General features: G+C 42.4%; 1 protein-coding gene across 1 annotated transcript in view; it reads right to left on the bottom strand.

Annotated features, from left to right (window-relative positions):
- CFAP221 (cilia and flagella associated protein 221) overlaps nt 1–13738 on the bottom strand; it is a 563252-nt gene that overhangs the window by 198286 nt on the left and 351228 nt on the right. Inside the window, exon 21 of the mRNA XM_085646788.1 lies at nt 1863–1963. Coding sequence (XP_085502914.1) covers nt 1863–1963 — 101 coding nt within the window. The remainder of the gene's footprint in view (nt 1–1862; nt 1964–13738) is intronic.

The following is a 13738-nucleotide window of genomic DNA, read 5'->3' as shown; positions in this document are numbered from 1 at the left end:
AACGTTTCTGTGATATGCACTGGGTGTAGGATTCAACCATGAGTTTCGCTATGAATCGCTGGAGTGGGCCTCTCGCTGACGCAACTGAGCTACAAGAATCCTGCCTACCTTTTCACCTTGTTAATACTGACGCAACTTCAAACAAAGGAGGGCATATTCTGCTTGTGTAGTGAAATGCAAATTAAGATCATAATTTGCTTGTTCCAATTGACCTAAGGAAACCGTTGTGGGATCCCCACATATGACTCACTAAGATCACGTACTACCCTCTCCAAACAAGATTGTGTATCATTAATTTCTCGCTTGCGAATCGCTAAATCTCACATAAGCATACCTCTCAAAGTGATCTTCCCTGTTGCCCATAAAATCTGCGTTGATTTTGTAGAGGATTTATTATCTAGTAAGAATTTACGTAAATGGCCAATATGTTTTTGTTTACTCTCCGGGTTACGGTACTGGGAGACATTCAGTCTTCAACACTTTGATGCTGGGGGCACGTGTCCTAAAATCAATTCCAAAACTTTTAGGGCATGGTCAGAGATTCCCCCAGGTACAATACTACAATCACTCAGGAAGGCTAACGCGGCATGGGACTTTAAAAAGAAATCGACCAGAGAACAAGTTCCATGGACAAAGGAGATACATGCATACTCCCTATCCCTAGGGTGTAACAACTGCCAAGGGTTCTTCAAACCATGCTCACTCACTACACCATTCAACATTGCTCTATCCCGTGCGTTAGCTCTATCCATTGGGCCAGAATGATCTAAATGGGGATCCAGAGCTCTATTCTAGTCTCCCCCATAATTGCCATGGTGGAACCAAACTCAGTGAATAGTCTGGTTAGCCTACACTGACCCCACAATCAAAATCTGATCCCTACTTTTAGATTTTATGAAGACGATGGATCCATCAATGTTTTCAAGACAGTACCCAGTACAGCTTTATGAACGAGAATGGCAACTCCACACCTTTTCAAAGAATACCGGGAATCGGAAAAGGAGGAGGGCAGTATACTGTTACTAATAACATGACCTACCCAATCTCTCCTTAATTTAATAGATTTCAGATGTGAAATATGGGTTCTTGCAATATGGCTATGTCTGGAAATTTTGATGCAATGCAAGACAGAACCTTTTTTCTCTTAATGAAGTGGGTTAGGGCATTAACGTTAAGGAACAGTGTGCACAAACGGTTGGCTCTTGACACCCTGATGCAGGGGGTTTGTGAGTATTTGCATGGATGAGTGAGAGGGTGTGTGACAAGTTGTATGGATATGTGAATAGGTATGCAAATGGTTTTGTGGGTGTGTGAGTGAGTGTATGAGAACCTGGCGGTGTGAGTGGGTGTGTGAGTGGTGCTGTGAATTATGTCATTTGAGATGTCATCAGTGATGTCACTGACCATGTCATGAGTTATGTAATATGTGAGGTCATAAACAGTGCATCACAGGAGCGTAAATTATAGTTAGCTCAGGTAACTGTAACTGCTGAATTTCTATGTTTTTTTAGCGAGAGAGAGAGAGAGAGAGAGAGAGTGTGTGTGTGTGTGTGTGTATATATATATATTTAAAAAGGCAAGAATGTAATAGATTTAAACAAAACAAAAACGAGAAAAGAGGGACTCCAAATACAAAATGAAGAAAAAGAATTTAAACAGGCAGATAAACTTCCCAACCCATTACCACCCCAATACCATCTATCAGAAATGCATGAACAACCGATTCATTTATTTATTGCTTTGTAAAGCGCTGGCTTGTGAAGCGTGGATACTTTCAAAGCAAAAGAGACTTAGCTATTTAAGCACTTATTCGAATAGGTCAAAACAAGACAAACTAAAAAGTAAAAACATTTAATTTTTACCTGTGTGGCACACGGGTGCTTGTGAGCAATGAAACCATTGACAAGGTTGATAGAGCCACTGGTGTGAACTTTTTCCAGTTCATAATCCCTTTAATAACTTCCTGGAAAAGTGAAATATTAACTGTAAGTGCTCAAGGAGATCAAAGAATACTCATTATTCTTTTATCAGAAAAAGGGTGCCCCCAAATTTATACATGAGGTTCAGGAAAGGAGAAAAAACAACAGACATCAGTAATGACTCTTCCTGCTTAATCTACATTCATCAATGGAATTAATCCAATAGAGAATGACCCAGAAACATTTGTTCACATTTTTATTTTATTTTGCATGATTTACTTATTTTCTGACAATTTTTCTTATTTTTATAAATTTCATTTTTACAGAAACGTTTTTTATATATAAATATAGTACTTAACTAGTACTAGTACTAACTCACACATAGATTCCACAAACAATACTACAATAAATACAAAATCAAAACAGTACAATACACAATTGAATATTTGACCACCCCATTTGCCAATCTCTGGCTCTCACTCATACATCACACCCATGCCCACTCCATATACACCGGTCCTTTAGACCACCCAGTACAATACTCTTCAACAGCAACTAAGGAGACCATTCTTCTTTAACCTTCCATTGATGTGATTTGAACTGAGTTTTTCAAACAAAATTGGTCAACGCACGTTTTGATGGGATACAGGTACTTTCAACCACCTTCTTCAGGACCTATTACTCTTGAGTTTCTTTTTTAGCCCAATTAAAAAAGTGGGGTAACCTCTAATGAAATAAAGAATATATATGTGTAAGGGTCACACCCACATTTTCAATTGATCTATTGGTTTAAAAATTCCTAAAAACAAATGCTTCAACTAAACATCACAGCAGCACCAGTAACTTCACCGTGTTTAGAAGAGATGAAAAAAGTTGTTTTTACCTTAAGTGTTAGGAAAGTGAAAGGGTAAAGCTACTGATACCATACAGATCCCGCAGTGCACTAAGCTCTAGAGTGCCAGAGAGCGAGAGGCAAACAGCGAGAAGTTGCAGTTGAAGATCAAAGTTACAATGACCCCCAAAGGAAAGAAGAAGCTCACAGTGAACAGAGCAGATACAGACAAAGCTAATCAGAGTTCAAGTTTGAGTCCGGGTTCGAGGTCAAGTCAAAGTTCCTTGGACAGTAAAGAAACTCTGACAAAGACTGTTGCTGAGAGAGAAAGAGTTGAGGAAGATATTCCACGGAAGAGAACATGCAAAAGAAAACACCATTGAACCAGAAGAAACGTTTGATACAAATAGATTCTGAAACTAGTGGAATGAGTCACCAGTGGCCTAGCAATTATTGAGAAAGAGTTCCAAATAGAAAATATGCCTCGCCTGAATGGGTGTTCTGAGTTTCAAAAGAAGATGAAACAGTGTTGGATGACCATACGTTTGTGAATCACTGCCAGCACAAGTTTGAGAGTGAAAAAAACTGACTTCGAAACAGAAGAGTCCCATTGAATTGGATAAAGAGACTTTTTGAGATAACGTTTTTAAGACTGCTGTTTCTTGGACAACACCACCAAGCTATTTACAATAACATGTTTATTGTAGAACAACCGTTATACAAGTTCATATAGCGCAATGTCAGACAGGGCTCTCCCTGCATTCTAGAATCTTTCATCGTAGTTAGCCCCACCATAGAGATCGCCCACTTAGAACGTCTCATGCCATAGAGAGCAAAATACAACACAGTCGAACAGAGATAACTGAAACCTGAAACATATTTGAAATGAACTTTTTAAATAAACAGTTGAAAAGAAAACTGAGAAGACTAAGTTGAATTTTTGTTTTGATTATTGTTTTTATTAAAAAAGAAGAAACATAGTATAGTTTTATTGTTGATCTATGAACTGTTTCACCACAATAAGAGTTTTTGTCGCAATAGAAGATGGTGTCAATAATAATAATATAAGTGTAACTGTTGTTGTGCTTACTGACTCCTGTGGTATATGCTTCACATGGTGGTAGAAATGCTAATGTTTATTTACTAATAAAAGAAATGAGGTAAAATATGATGTACCAGCACATAGAGAAAACTTAGTAAGTGTATTTAAGGATAATGTGCATACTAAAATGATTAGAGAATATGTGGATGTAAAGAAAGTTAGTGGGTCTTAGATGTGTGCCTACCTTCTTACATCAGCTAGGGAAGGCTCTACTAGCATACTGCTTCCTATTTCTTATTCACTGTTGTGTAACATGTATATAGATTCTTTTTAACCATGAGGAGTTTCTTTCTCCATATTTGAAATAGTTTAATGTGCTTTTAGAAGATTTGGCTATTAGAGAAGACAGCAGAGAAATTAAATATAGTACATTTTTGAGAGAGTTTGCACAAAACAAGTATGTTCCTAACACTGATCAAAGTTATGTGTGTCTGTTGGGTAGCGAGGAGCATACTTTTATTAGAAAATACAAGGAGGGAGGAGTAAAGGTAGTGAGAATTGGGAAAAACAGAATGTTGCATTAGAAGAGATGAATGAGTAAGAGGAATTTAGATTGTCAGTTTATATCCTAGATTGAGAATAGGATAAAAGGTGAGCTATGTATGATAAGGCATAGTTCTTTTAAGGGAAGTACGGTAGTATTTGTGGAAGAAAGTGGTGTGATATAACTGATGGAGTTAGTGGAGATTATTTGCTTGGTGGAGAACCTATTCTAAGGGGAATTTAGTATGTCTGTGGGAAAACTGCTTATTTCAATTTGCCTAGAAAATGGATTGGTTTTGCATGCAAACGCAGAAATAAGTGCATCATATGCAATAATGTGGCTGAATCGGAAAGGGGATGGAGAGCATCATAGCATCTCCACATAAAGGGAAGCATTAGAAGAGTGCAGTCCCCTTACAGCACATAACTAGAAAGCGTATTACCTTCCACGTTGGCCTCATTAACCCCTTCGCTGCTAGGCCTTTTCCCCCTCTGTTCTAAGCCTTTTTTTGGCAATTCGGGGTAGTTCGCGCTTAGGCCCCTGTAACTTTTTGACTACATAAGGTATCCACGCCAAATTTACGTCCTTTTTTTCAAACATCATGGGGATTCCAAAGGTACCCAGGATTTGGGGATTCCCCTGGAGGGGACTCAGAAATTAGCCAAAATACAGCAACATTTTGTTTTTCTGGGAAAAAATGCGAAAAAAGGGCTACAGATGAAAGCGTCTGTTTTTTTCCCTGCAAAGGGCATCAAAAAAGAAGTTGTGGTGCTGAAATCACCATCTTCCCAGCTTTCAGGGACAAGCAGACTTTTGGCAGAAAACCAAAATATTTTACACAGTTTTGGCATTTTTCTGGGATATTGCCTATTTTTGCTATTTTTTGTGCTTTCAACCTCCTTCCAGTTAATGGTAGAAATGGGTAAGCAATAATGGATCCAGGAAAGCTATACATTTTGGAAAAGTAGACAAAATTCTGAATTCAGCAAGGGGTCATTTGTGTAGATCCTTCAAGGTTTCTTTATAGAAACTAACAGTTAAATATAGGAAAAACTTGAAAATTAGTTGAAGAAAACAGCCTTTTGTGTCAATGTTTTCACATGTAAATTCTTCTAATTATGACACCTCTTTGAAAGCAATATATCGTTACATCCGCTGAACCTTCCTGGTTGTGGGGATATATAGGACTTGTAGGTTCACCAAGAACCCGACGAACCAAGAGCCAAAAACTGAGCAGCGACTTGCAATGTTTTTTTATTATGTACCGGGTATATAGCAATTATTCTGAGAAAATGTGTACATGGAAAAATGGGTATGAAAGACACCTATGTATTTCTGAAATGGGAACAAAATATAGAGTTTAGAAACAGTAGATATTTGCACATTTCCGAAATTGGGAATACTCATACTAGCATGAGAATTATCAATCATTTTTCAAAATTACTTCTTTTTTGCACATTGTCTTTCATTTGGTAGGCAGAAATGCATCGAAAAGTCAATAGGTAATACCAGTTGCTTTACAAATCTGAATTACCCTAAGTCTCCCGATAAAAATGGTATCTCACTTGTGTGGGTAGGCTTAGTGCCCACGACAGGAAACGGCTCACAACGCAACGTGAACACACCACATTTTCACAATGAAAAATTACCCTTTTTTTGCAAAGTGCCTAGCTGTAGTTTTTTAACCCTAGCTCTGCCAGCACCTAGGGAAACCTAGCAAACCTATACATTTTTGAAAACTAGACACCCAGGGAAATCCAGGATGGGGTGACTTGACCGGCTCACACCAGGTTCTGTTACCCAGAATTCCTTGCAAACCTAAAAAATTGTTCAAGAAACACATTTTCCTCACATTTCTGTGGTGGAAAGTTCTGGAATCTGCGTGGATCCACAAATTTCCCCCCACACTGCATTCCCCAAAATCTTCCGAGAAAAATGGTACCTCACTTTCGTGAGTAGGCCTAGTGCCCGCGACAGGAAACGGTGCAAAATCCAACGTGAACACACCTCAATTTCACAGTGGAAAAATGACCCTTTTTTGGCAAAGTGCCTAGCTGTAGTTTTTTAACCCTAGCTCTGCCAGCACCTAGGGAAACCTACCAAACCCACACATTTCTGAAAAGTAGACACCCAGGGGATTCCAGGGTGGTATGACTTGAGTGGATCTCCCAACGTTTCCTTACCCAGAATCCCCTGCATACCTCAAATTTAGCTGAAGAAAAATCACTTTTTCCACACATTTCTGTGTGGGAAAGTTGTGGCATCACCGGGCTCACACAAATTTCCTACCACCCAGCATTCCCCCGGGTCTTCCGATAAAAACGGTGCCTCACTTGTGTGGGAGCCCCAAGTACCCGCGCCAGGCAAGGGCCCAAAACGTATTGAGGCGACATCAAAATTGCCTATCTCAAAACGACTTGGTTTTGCAAGGGGGGTCAACTGGGTTTTTGACCCGGTGCTCAGCAGCCACCTAGGGAAACCTACCAAACCCACACATTTCTGAAAACTAGACACCGGGGGGATTCCAGGGAGGTATGGCTTGCATGGATCCCCCAACGGTTCCTTACCCAAAATCCCCTACAAACCTCAAATTTAGCTGAAAAATATCACATTTTTAACACTTTTTTGTGTGGGAAAGTTGTGGCATCACATTTCTGTGGTGAAAAGTTCTGGAATCTGCGTGGATCCACAAATTTTCACCCACTCCGCGTTCCCCAAAGTCTTACGGGAAAAATGGTACCTCACTTGTGTGGGTAGGCATAGTGCCCGCGACAGGAAACGGTGCAAAACGCAACATGGACACACCACAATTTCGCAGTGATAAATTACCCTTTTTTGGCAAAGTGCCTAGCTGTAGTTTTTGAACCACAGCTCTGCCGGCACCTAGGGAAACCAAGCAAACCTATACATTTTTGAAAACTAGACAGGCAGGGGAATCTAGGATGGGGTGACTTGACTGCATCTCACCAGGTTCTGTTACCCAGAATCCCTTGTAAACCTAGAAAATTGTCAAAAAACCCACTTTTTCCTCACATTTCTGTGGTGGAAAGTTCTGGAGCCTGCATGGATCCACAAATTTCCACCCACCCTGCGTTCCCCAAAGTATTCCGAGAAAAATGGTACCTCACTTGTGTGGGTAGGCATAGTGTCCGCAACAGGAAACGGAGCAAAACGCAACATGGACACACCACAATATCACAGTGAAAAATGAGCCTTTTTTGGCAAAGTGCCTAGCTGTAGTTTTTGAACCATAGCTCTGCCGGCACCTAGGGAAACCAAGCAAACCTATACATTTTTGAAAACTAGACAGGCAGGGGAATCTAGGATGGGGTGACTTGACTGCATCTCACCAGGTTCTGTTAACCAGAATCCCTTGTAAACCTAAACAATTGTAAAAAAAACCCCATATTTTCCGCACATTTCTGTGGTGGAAAGTTCTGGAATCTGCGTGGATCCACAAATTTCCCCCCACCCTGCGTTCCCCAAAATGTTCCGAGAAAAATGGTACCTCACTTTCGTGGGTAGGCCTAGTGCCCGCGACAGGAAATGGTGCAAAATCCAACGTGAACACACCTCAATTTCACAGTGGACCCTTTTTTAGCAAAGTGCCTAGCTGTAGCTTTTTAACCCTAGCTCTGCCAGCACCTAGGTAAACCTACCAAACCCACACATTTCTGAAAACTAGACACCCAGGGGATTCCAGGGTGGTATGACTTGTGTGGATCCCCCAACGTTTCCTTACCCAGAATCCCCTGCATACCTCAAATTTAGCTGAAAAAAATCACTTTTTCCACACATTTTTGTGTGGGAAAGTTGTGGCATCACCGGGCTCACACAAATTTCCTACCACCCAGCATTCCCCCGGGTCTTCCGATAAAAACGGTGCCTCACTCGTGTGGGAGCCCCAAGTACCCGCGCCAGGCAAGGGCCCAAAACGTATTGAGGCGACATCAAAAGTTGTGTCAGCCCGGTGATGCCACAACTTTCCCACAGAACAATGTGTGAAAAAAGTGATTTTTTCAGCTAAATTTGAGGTTTGCAGGGGATTCTGGGTAAGGAAACATTGGGGGATCCACGCAAGCCATACCTCCCTGGAATCCCTCTGGTGTCTAGTTTTCAGAAATGTGTGTGTTTGGTAGGTTTCCCTAGCTGGCCGCAGAGCACGGGGCCAAAAACCCAGGTGACTCCCCCTTGTAAAATCAGGTTGTATTGTGATAGGCAATTTTGATGTCGCCTCACTACGTTTTGGGCCCTTGCCTGTTGTGGGTACTTGGGCCTCCCACACGAGTTAGGCACCATTTTTATTGGGAGACCCGCGGTAATGCTGGGTGGTAGGAAATTTGTGTCAGCCCGGTGATGCCACAACTTTCCCACACAAAAATGTGTGAAAAAAGTGATTTTTTTCAGCTACATCTGAGGTTTGCAGGGGATTTTGGGTAAGAAAACTTTGGGGATCCACACAAGCCACACCTCCCTGGAATCCCCCGGGTGTCTAGTTTTCAGAAATGTGTGGGTTTGGTAGGTTTCCCTAGATGGCCGCCAAGCCCAGGGCCAAAAACTTATGAGACCCCCCTTGCAAAACCAGGTTATTTTGTGATAGGAAATTTTGATGTCGCCTCAATAGGTTTTAGGCCCTTGCCTGTCGCGGGTACTTGACCCACCCACGTGAGTGAGTTATCATTTTTATCGGGAGACCTGGGGGAATGCTGGGTGGGAGGAAATTCGTGGATCTGCGTAGATCACAGAACTTTCCCACACAGAAATTTGAGAAAAAAGGGATTTTTTCAGCTAAATTTGAGGTTTGCAGGGGGTTCTGGGTAGGAAAACCATGGGGGACCCACACAAGCCATACCTCGCTGGACTTCCCTGGGTGTCTAGTTTTCAGAAATGTGTGGGTTTGGTAGGTTTCCCTAGATGGCCGCCAAGCCCGGGGCCAAAAACTCATGGAACCCCCCCTTGCAAACCAGGTTGTTTGCTTGCCTGTCGCGGGCACTAGGCCTACCCACACAAGTGAGGTACCATTTTTCTCGGAAGACTTTGGGGAACGCGGGGTTTGTGTAATTTTGTGGATCTACGCAGATTCCAGAACTTTCCACCACAGAAATATGAGGAAAATGTTTTTTTTTTTTACACAGTTTTAGGTTTGCAAGGAATTGTGGGTAACAGAACCTGATGAGAGCCAGTCAAGTCACCCCATCCTGAATTCCTCTAGGTGTCTAGTTTTCAAAAATGTACAGGTTTGCTAGGTTTCCCTACGTGTCAGCTGCGCTAGGGCCCAAAATCCACAGGTAGGGACATTGCTAAAACAAAGTCGGAGCCTAGTGGACTTTCTGCCGCCCTGGGGGGAATCGAGGAGGGAGGTTCGTCTCGATATGACCCCAAGGGGGGCAGAAAGACTGTGGCTATTTTTTGTGGGTGTGGGGGCATTGGTATGACCATTTGGGCAGCCCCCACGCATAAAAAAGCCTGCGTAATCACTGGCGCCTTGTGGGCTTTCTACCCCCCCCCCCAAGGGGCAGATCAGGGGCCACTGCCCCCATCTGCCCTCCCGGGGGGCATAAAGACTGGAATTTCTCTGGGGGGGGGGGGGGGGGTGAGGGTATTGTCATGCCCATTTTGGGCAGCCCCTACCCCTACACTAATAAAACAAAAAAACTGATGGTTTCTAGTGGGCTTTCTGTGCCCCCGGGGGGGGGGGGGGGCAGTTTGGGGGCTATAGCTCCCATCTGCCTCCCGGGGGGGCAGAAAGAATGTCATTTTTTGGGAGGGGGGGTGGGGGCCTTGGCGTGCCTGTTTCGGGCAGCCCGCACCCTAAAAACAATTGTGCAAAAAAAAATCCCTGGTGTTTAGTGGGCTTTCTGCCCCTCCGGGGGGGCAGATTGGGGGCAGAAAGGCTGTAATGGTGGTGGGGGGTGGGGGCATTGGCGTGCCCATTTCGGGGAGCCCCCACCCTAACTAAAACTGTGCAAAGAAAATCCCTGGCGTCAAGTGGGCTTTCCGCCCCCCCGAAGGGGCAGATTAGGGATCAATGCCCCATCTGCCCCCGCGGGGGCAGAAAGGCTGTAATGGTGGTGGGTGGGTGGGTGGGGGCATTGGCGTGCCAATTTTGGGCATCTCCCAGGCTAAAAAAATGTTTTCAAAAAACAAATCCCTGGTGTTTAGTGGGCTTTCTGCCCCCCAGGGGGGGCAGAAAGACTGTAATGATTGCGTGGGGTGGGGGCATGCCTGTTTTGGGCAGCCCCACTCTTATTTTGATATTCTAAAAAAATCTCTGGTGTCTAGTGGGCTAATGCCCCCATCTGCCCCCCGGGGGGGGCAAAAAGACTAAATTATGCCAAAATGAGATGGGGGAGCAAAGGCGCTTGCCCAAGGGACCGCTCCCCCCTCCCTGGTGTCTAGTTGGGGGATCACCCTCCTGAGATTCTCCCCTTCCCAATGATACCTCTCCCGTCTTTTTACATGTTCAGCCCCCTGAGCACGTAGAAAGGGAAACTGAAATGAGCCTTTTGGCTCATTTCAGTTTCGGTTTCACTGAAATGACGTCAGCGCGACTTGAGTGGCGATTGTCATTTCAGGGAAACCAGGGGGGGGGGGGCGAGCTTCCCCAGCTCCCGAGGCTCTTTTGGCATGGAGCCGTCATGAGCACACGCCCACCGTGCATCATGACGGCTCCAGGCCGTCATGAGCACGGAAAGGGTTAATTTTATTGAAGCTAAACCTCATCTGGATTAAAGGCAGTAAGAGGTTTAAATTGTGCAAGCCCAATACTATCAACAGGATAATCAGACAGCCTTTTCAAGTGGCATATTTGAGTGGAATTCAAAGAAACGAATGACTCCACCTCTGTGAGAGGTTCTGGATATACTTTCCAACCTGCGAAACATACTTGTTGATGGTAGGTCTATATCTGTTTGAACCAGCGGTATTAAAAAGGCAGCCTTCTATGGATTTTTAACCTAATATTTTCATATGAGGGCAATTTATAATTTTAGTCTTGAAGATGGTGGTAGTAACAATTTCCACAGAAACTCATCAACGCATTTGTTGTGTCAAGTTGAGGAACAGATGAACACATTAGAAAAGAATTGGTTTGTCATCATGTGTTGGCTTGATTGATTCCTACAAATTAGCCCAAATCAATGACAGATGTCATTGTCATTGTCAATAGGATTTTTTATTAAAAAACTTGTGATATGTATCTTTAGTTGACTGTGTAGCATTCTGCTCATTCAGGATTGGGGTTATGAATGTTTTCTGTGTGAGTGTCCATGTGTGGAGCTAATGAATGACCAGTGGTCCCAAAGGGATTTACTTTTGACTTGACAGTCTTTCACGGAGCCCTGTCCCTTTGGTCTGTGGGGCCTCTCTTATTGCATTTACCTACATTCCTAAGCAGGCCAAACTTGGTCCTGTGCCTGGCCTGTGCTCCATTGTGGTCGACCTGAACTTGTGACTTTGTCCCGGTCTAGTGCGATCATATACCCGCAGTTGGCACTTTGGCCTTTTTGGTGATACTTTTATCTAAATCTTTAAAATTGCATATCTCCAGGTCTACGGTTTGCACTTTTGTCGTTTTGGTCACAAATAATTTATTATAATGTAACCTATTTTTCTAAATTCATGTGAGAATTTTCTTGTGTTTTGTTTTCACTTTATTACTGTTTAAGTGCTGCTTAAATACTTTACGTATTGATTCTAAGTTAAACCTGACTGCTAGAGGGTGGAGCACAGGTTAATTTAGTGACATTTTTGTGGTGCACCCTGAAAATGATTGGGGCTGTTGCTCGAGTAGGGTTTCACCCCACCCCAACCACCAACCCAATTTCTAACAAGGATCAGGTCTACACCCAGAGGAGAATGGTAGAGGAACATTCTCAATAGCAACTAAAGATGATGATGATGTCTGTTAACTTATGGATGATTAATAAAGTTTTACTAGTTTATTTTAGTGATTATTAAAAAATAATCACAGGGGAGGAAACTGTCAAAGCTTTTTCTAAATGTGCAATTCGGGGTGACAAAATATTTCTGAATACTAATGATTTTTATGTTGAATTATTAATGTTGCACTTGAAACGATTTTATCTAGAGGTTTAGAAGTGTGTTTGCTAATGTAGTTTAACAATGCCACATTTCTGCAGGGATATCATTTTATTAATATGGATGTTGTTTTGCTGCTCTGTTCCTCTTGCTGCTTCTCATTACTCCTCCCAAACAATGCTTCCTTGCATGTCTTCTTTCCCCACAGTCTTCGCAGAGCACAGAATACCGTGACACAACTGGTTATTTTCCTTTGAAAGCATGTATATTGAGTGAAACTTTCTTTGTGTAATGAATGTATCATTGTGAAGGATACTCCCACTGGAAGTTCCGATGTAAGTTTGCTAACATACACTAGTGTATGAGCCTATGTTTGAAAGTGTTTCACCTTGAGTTGTGCATACCCAGACTGCTCTGATGCTGTGGAAGCTGATGGAGTTTTCCTTAGAAACGGGTTAGTGTTACATTTTTGTTACGACAATCTAAATTCTGATTTCCTCAATATGTTATCACTAGTTGTGCCATGCTGAATTTACAATTTTTCTAATTACTTATTAATAAAACATGTATAAAAACCCCTGGTTTTCAGGATGAGGCAGCTACTTTAATGATTGCTCACAGAACTCTGTCATTAGAAAGAGCCTTTCCTTTTATGATTTTTTGTTGCTTATTCAGAGTAAGAATAATTCTGATTTCTGACTATGTACTGTGTTTCTGAGTCTATATGGCATATAATTTGCACTTCTCTGTAATGACTATTTTGAGATTTTGTAAAAAAAAAAAACCTTAAACTTTTTTAATGATCTAGAACCTAGTTATTAAGTGGCCCCAGTTGCTTTTCTAAGTAGATTTGTGGCGCCTGATGTCAAGGAGGGTGGTGAATCTTATTGCAAGATCAAGGATGGAGAAGCGGAGCCATCAGAGGTAAATTTTGGGGTGATCAAACTATTAGGATGCAATAAAACATTGGCTCCCACAATAACTCCACACTACCAGGTCTCTTCTACATACTTTTTCTCTTGCCTTAAAATCACTGTCAACCTTTATCTCCACACCCACTCCTATGCTCATGAACAAACTCGATTTACACATCATCAACAAAAATCATGAATGACAATACGATCTGTCGGAAAACGTTATCGGGTACTTTAAGACAGTTGAACTTCAACCGAAGAAAGGTTCTGTCAGGCACACAACTTTATTAGTTGGACGGCTTACACATGGTAAGGAAGAGTCAGCAACTGAATGATGCTAACCATCAGCCCACTGTATATATATCCACCGCCCTCTTCAAATGTACACCTGCCTTCCACGAGCAGCCCATTCAGACTACGAAAGGCATTATCTGAAATAGACACCAG

The sequence above is a fragment of the Triturus cristatus genome, chromosome 3_2 (assembly GCF_964204655.1).
Source record: "Triturus cristatus chromosome 3_2, aTriCri1.1, whole genome shotgun sequence".
NCBI lineage: Eukaryota > Metazoa > Chordata > Amphibia > Caudata > Salamandridae > Triturus > Triturus cristatus.
The sequence above is the reverse complement of the archived record's forward strand: the minus strand, read 5'-3'. Positions and strand labels throughout refer to the sequence as shown.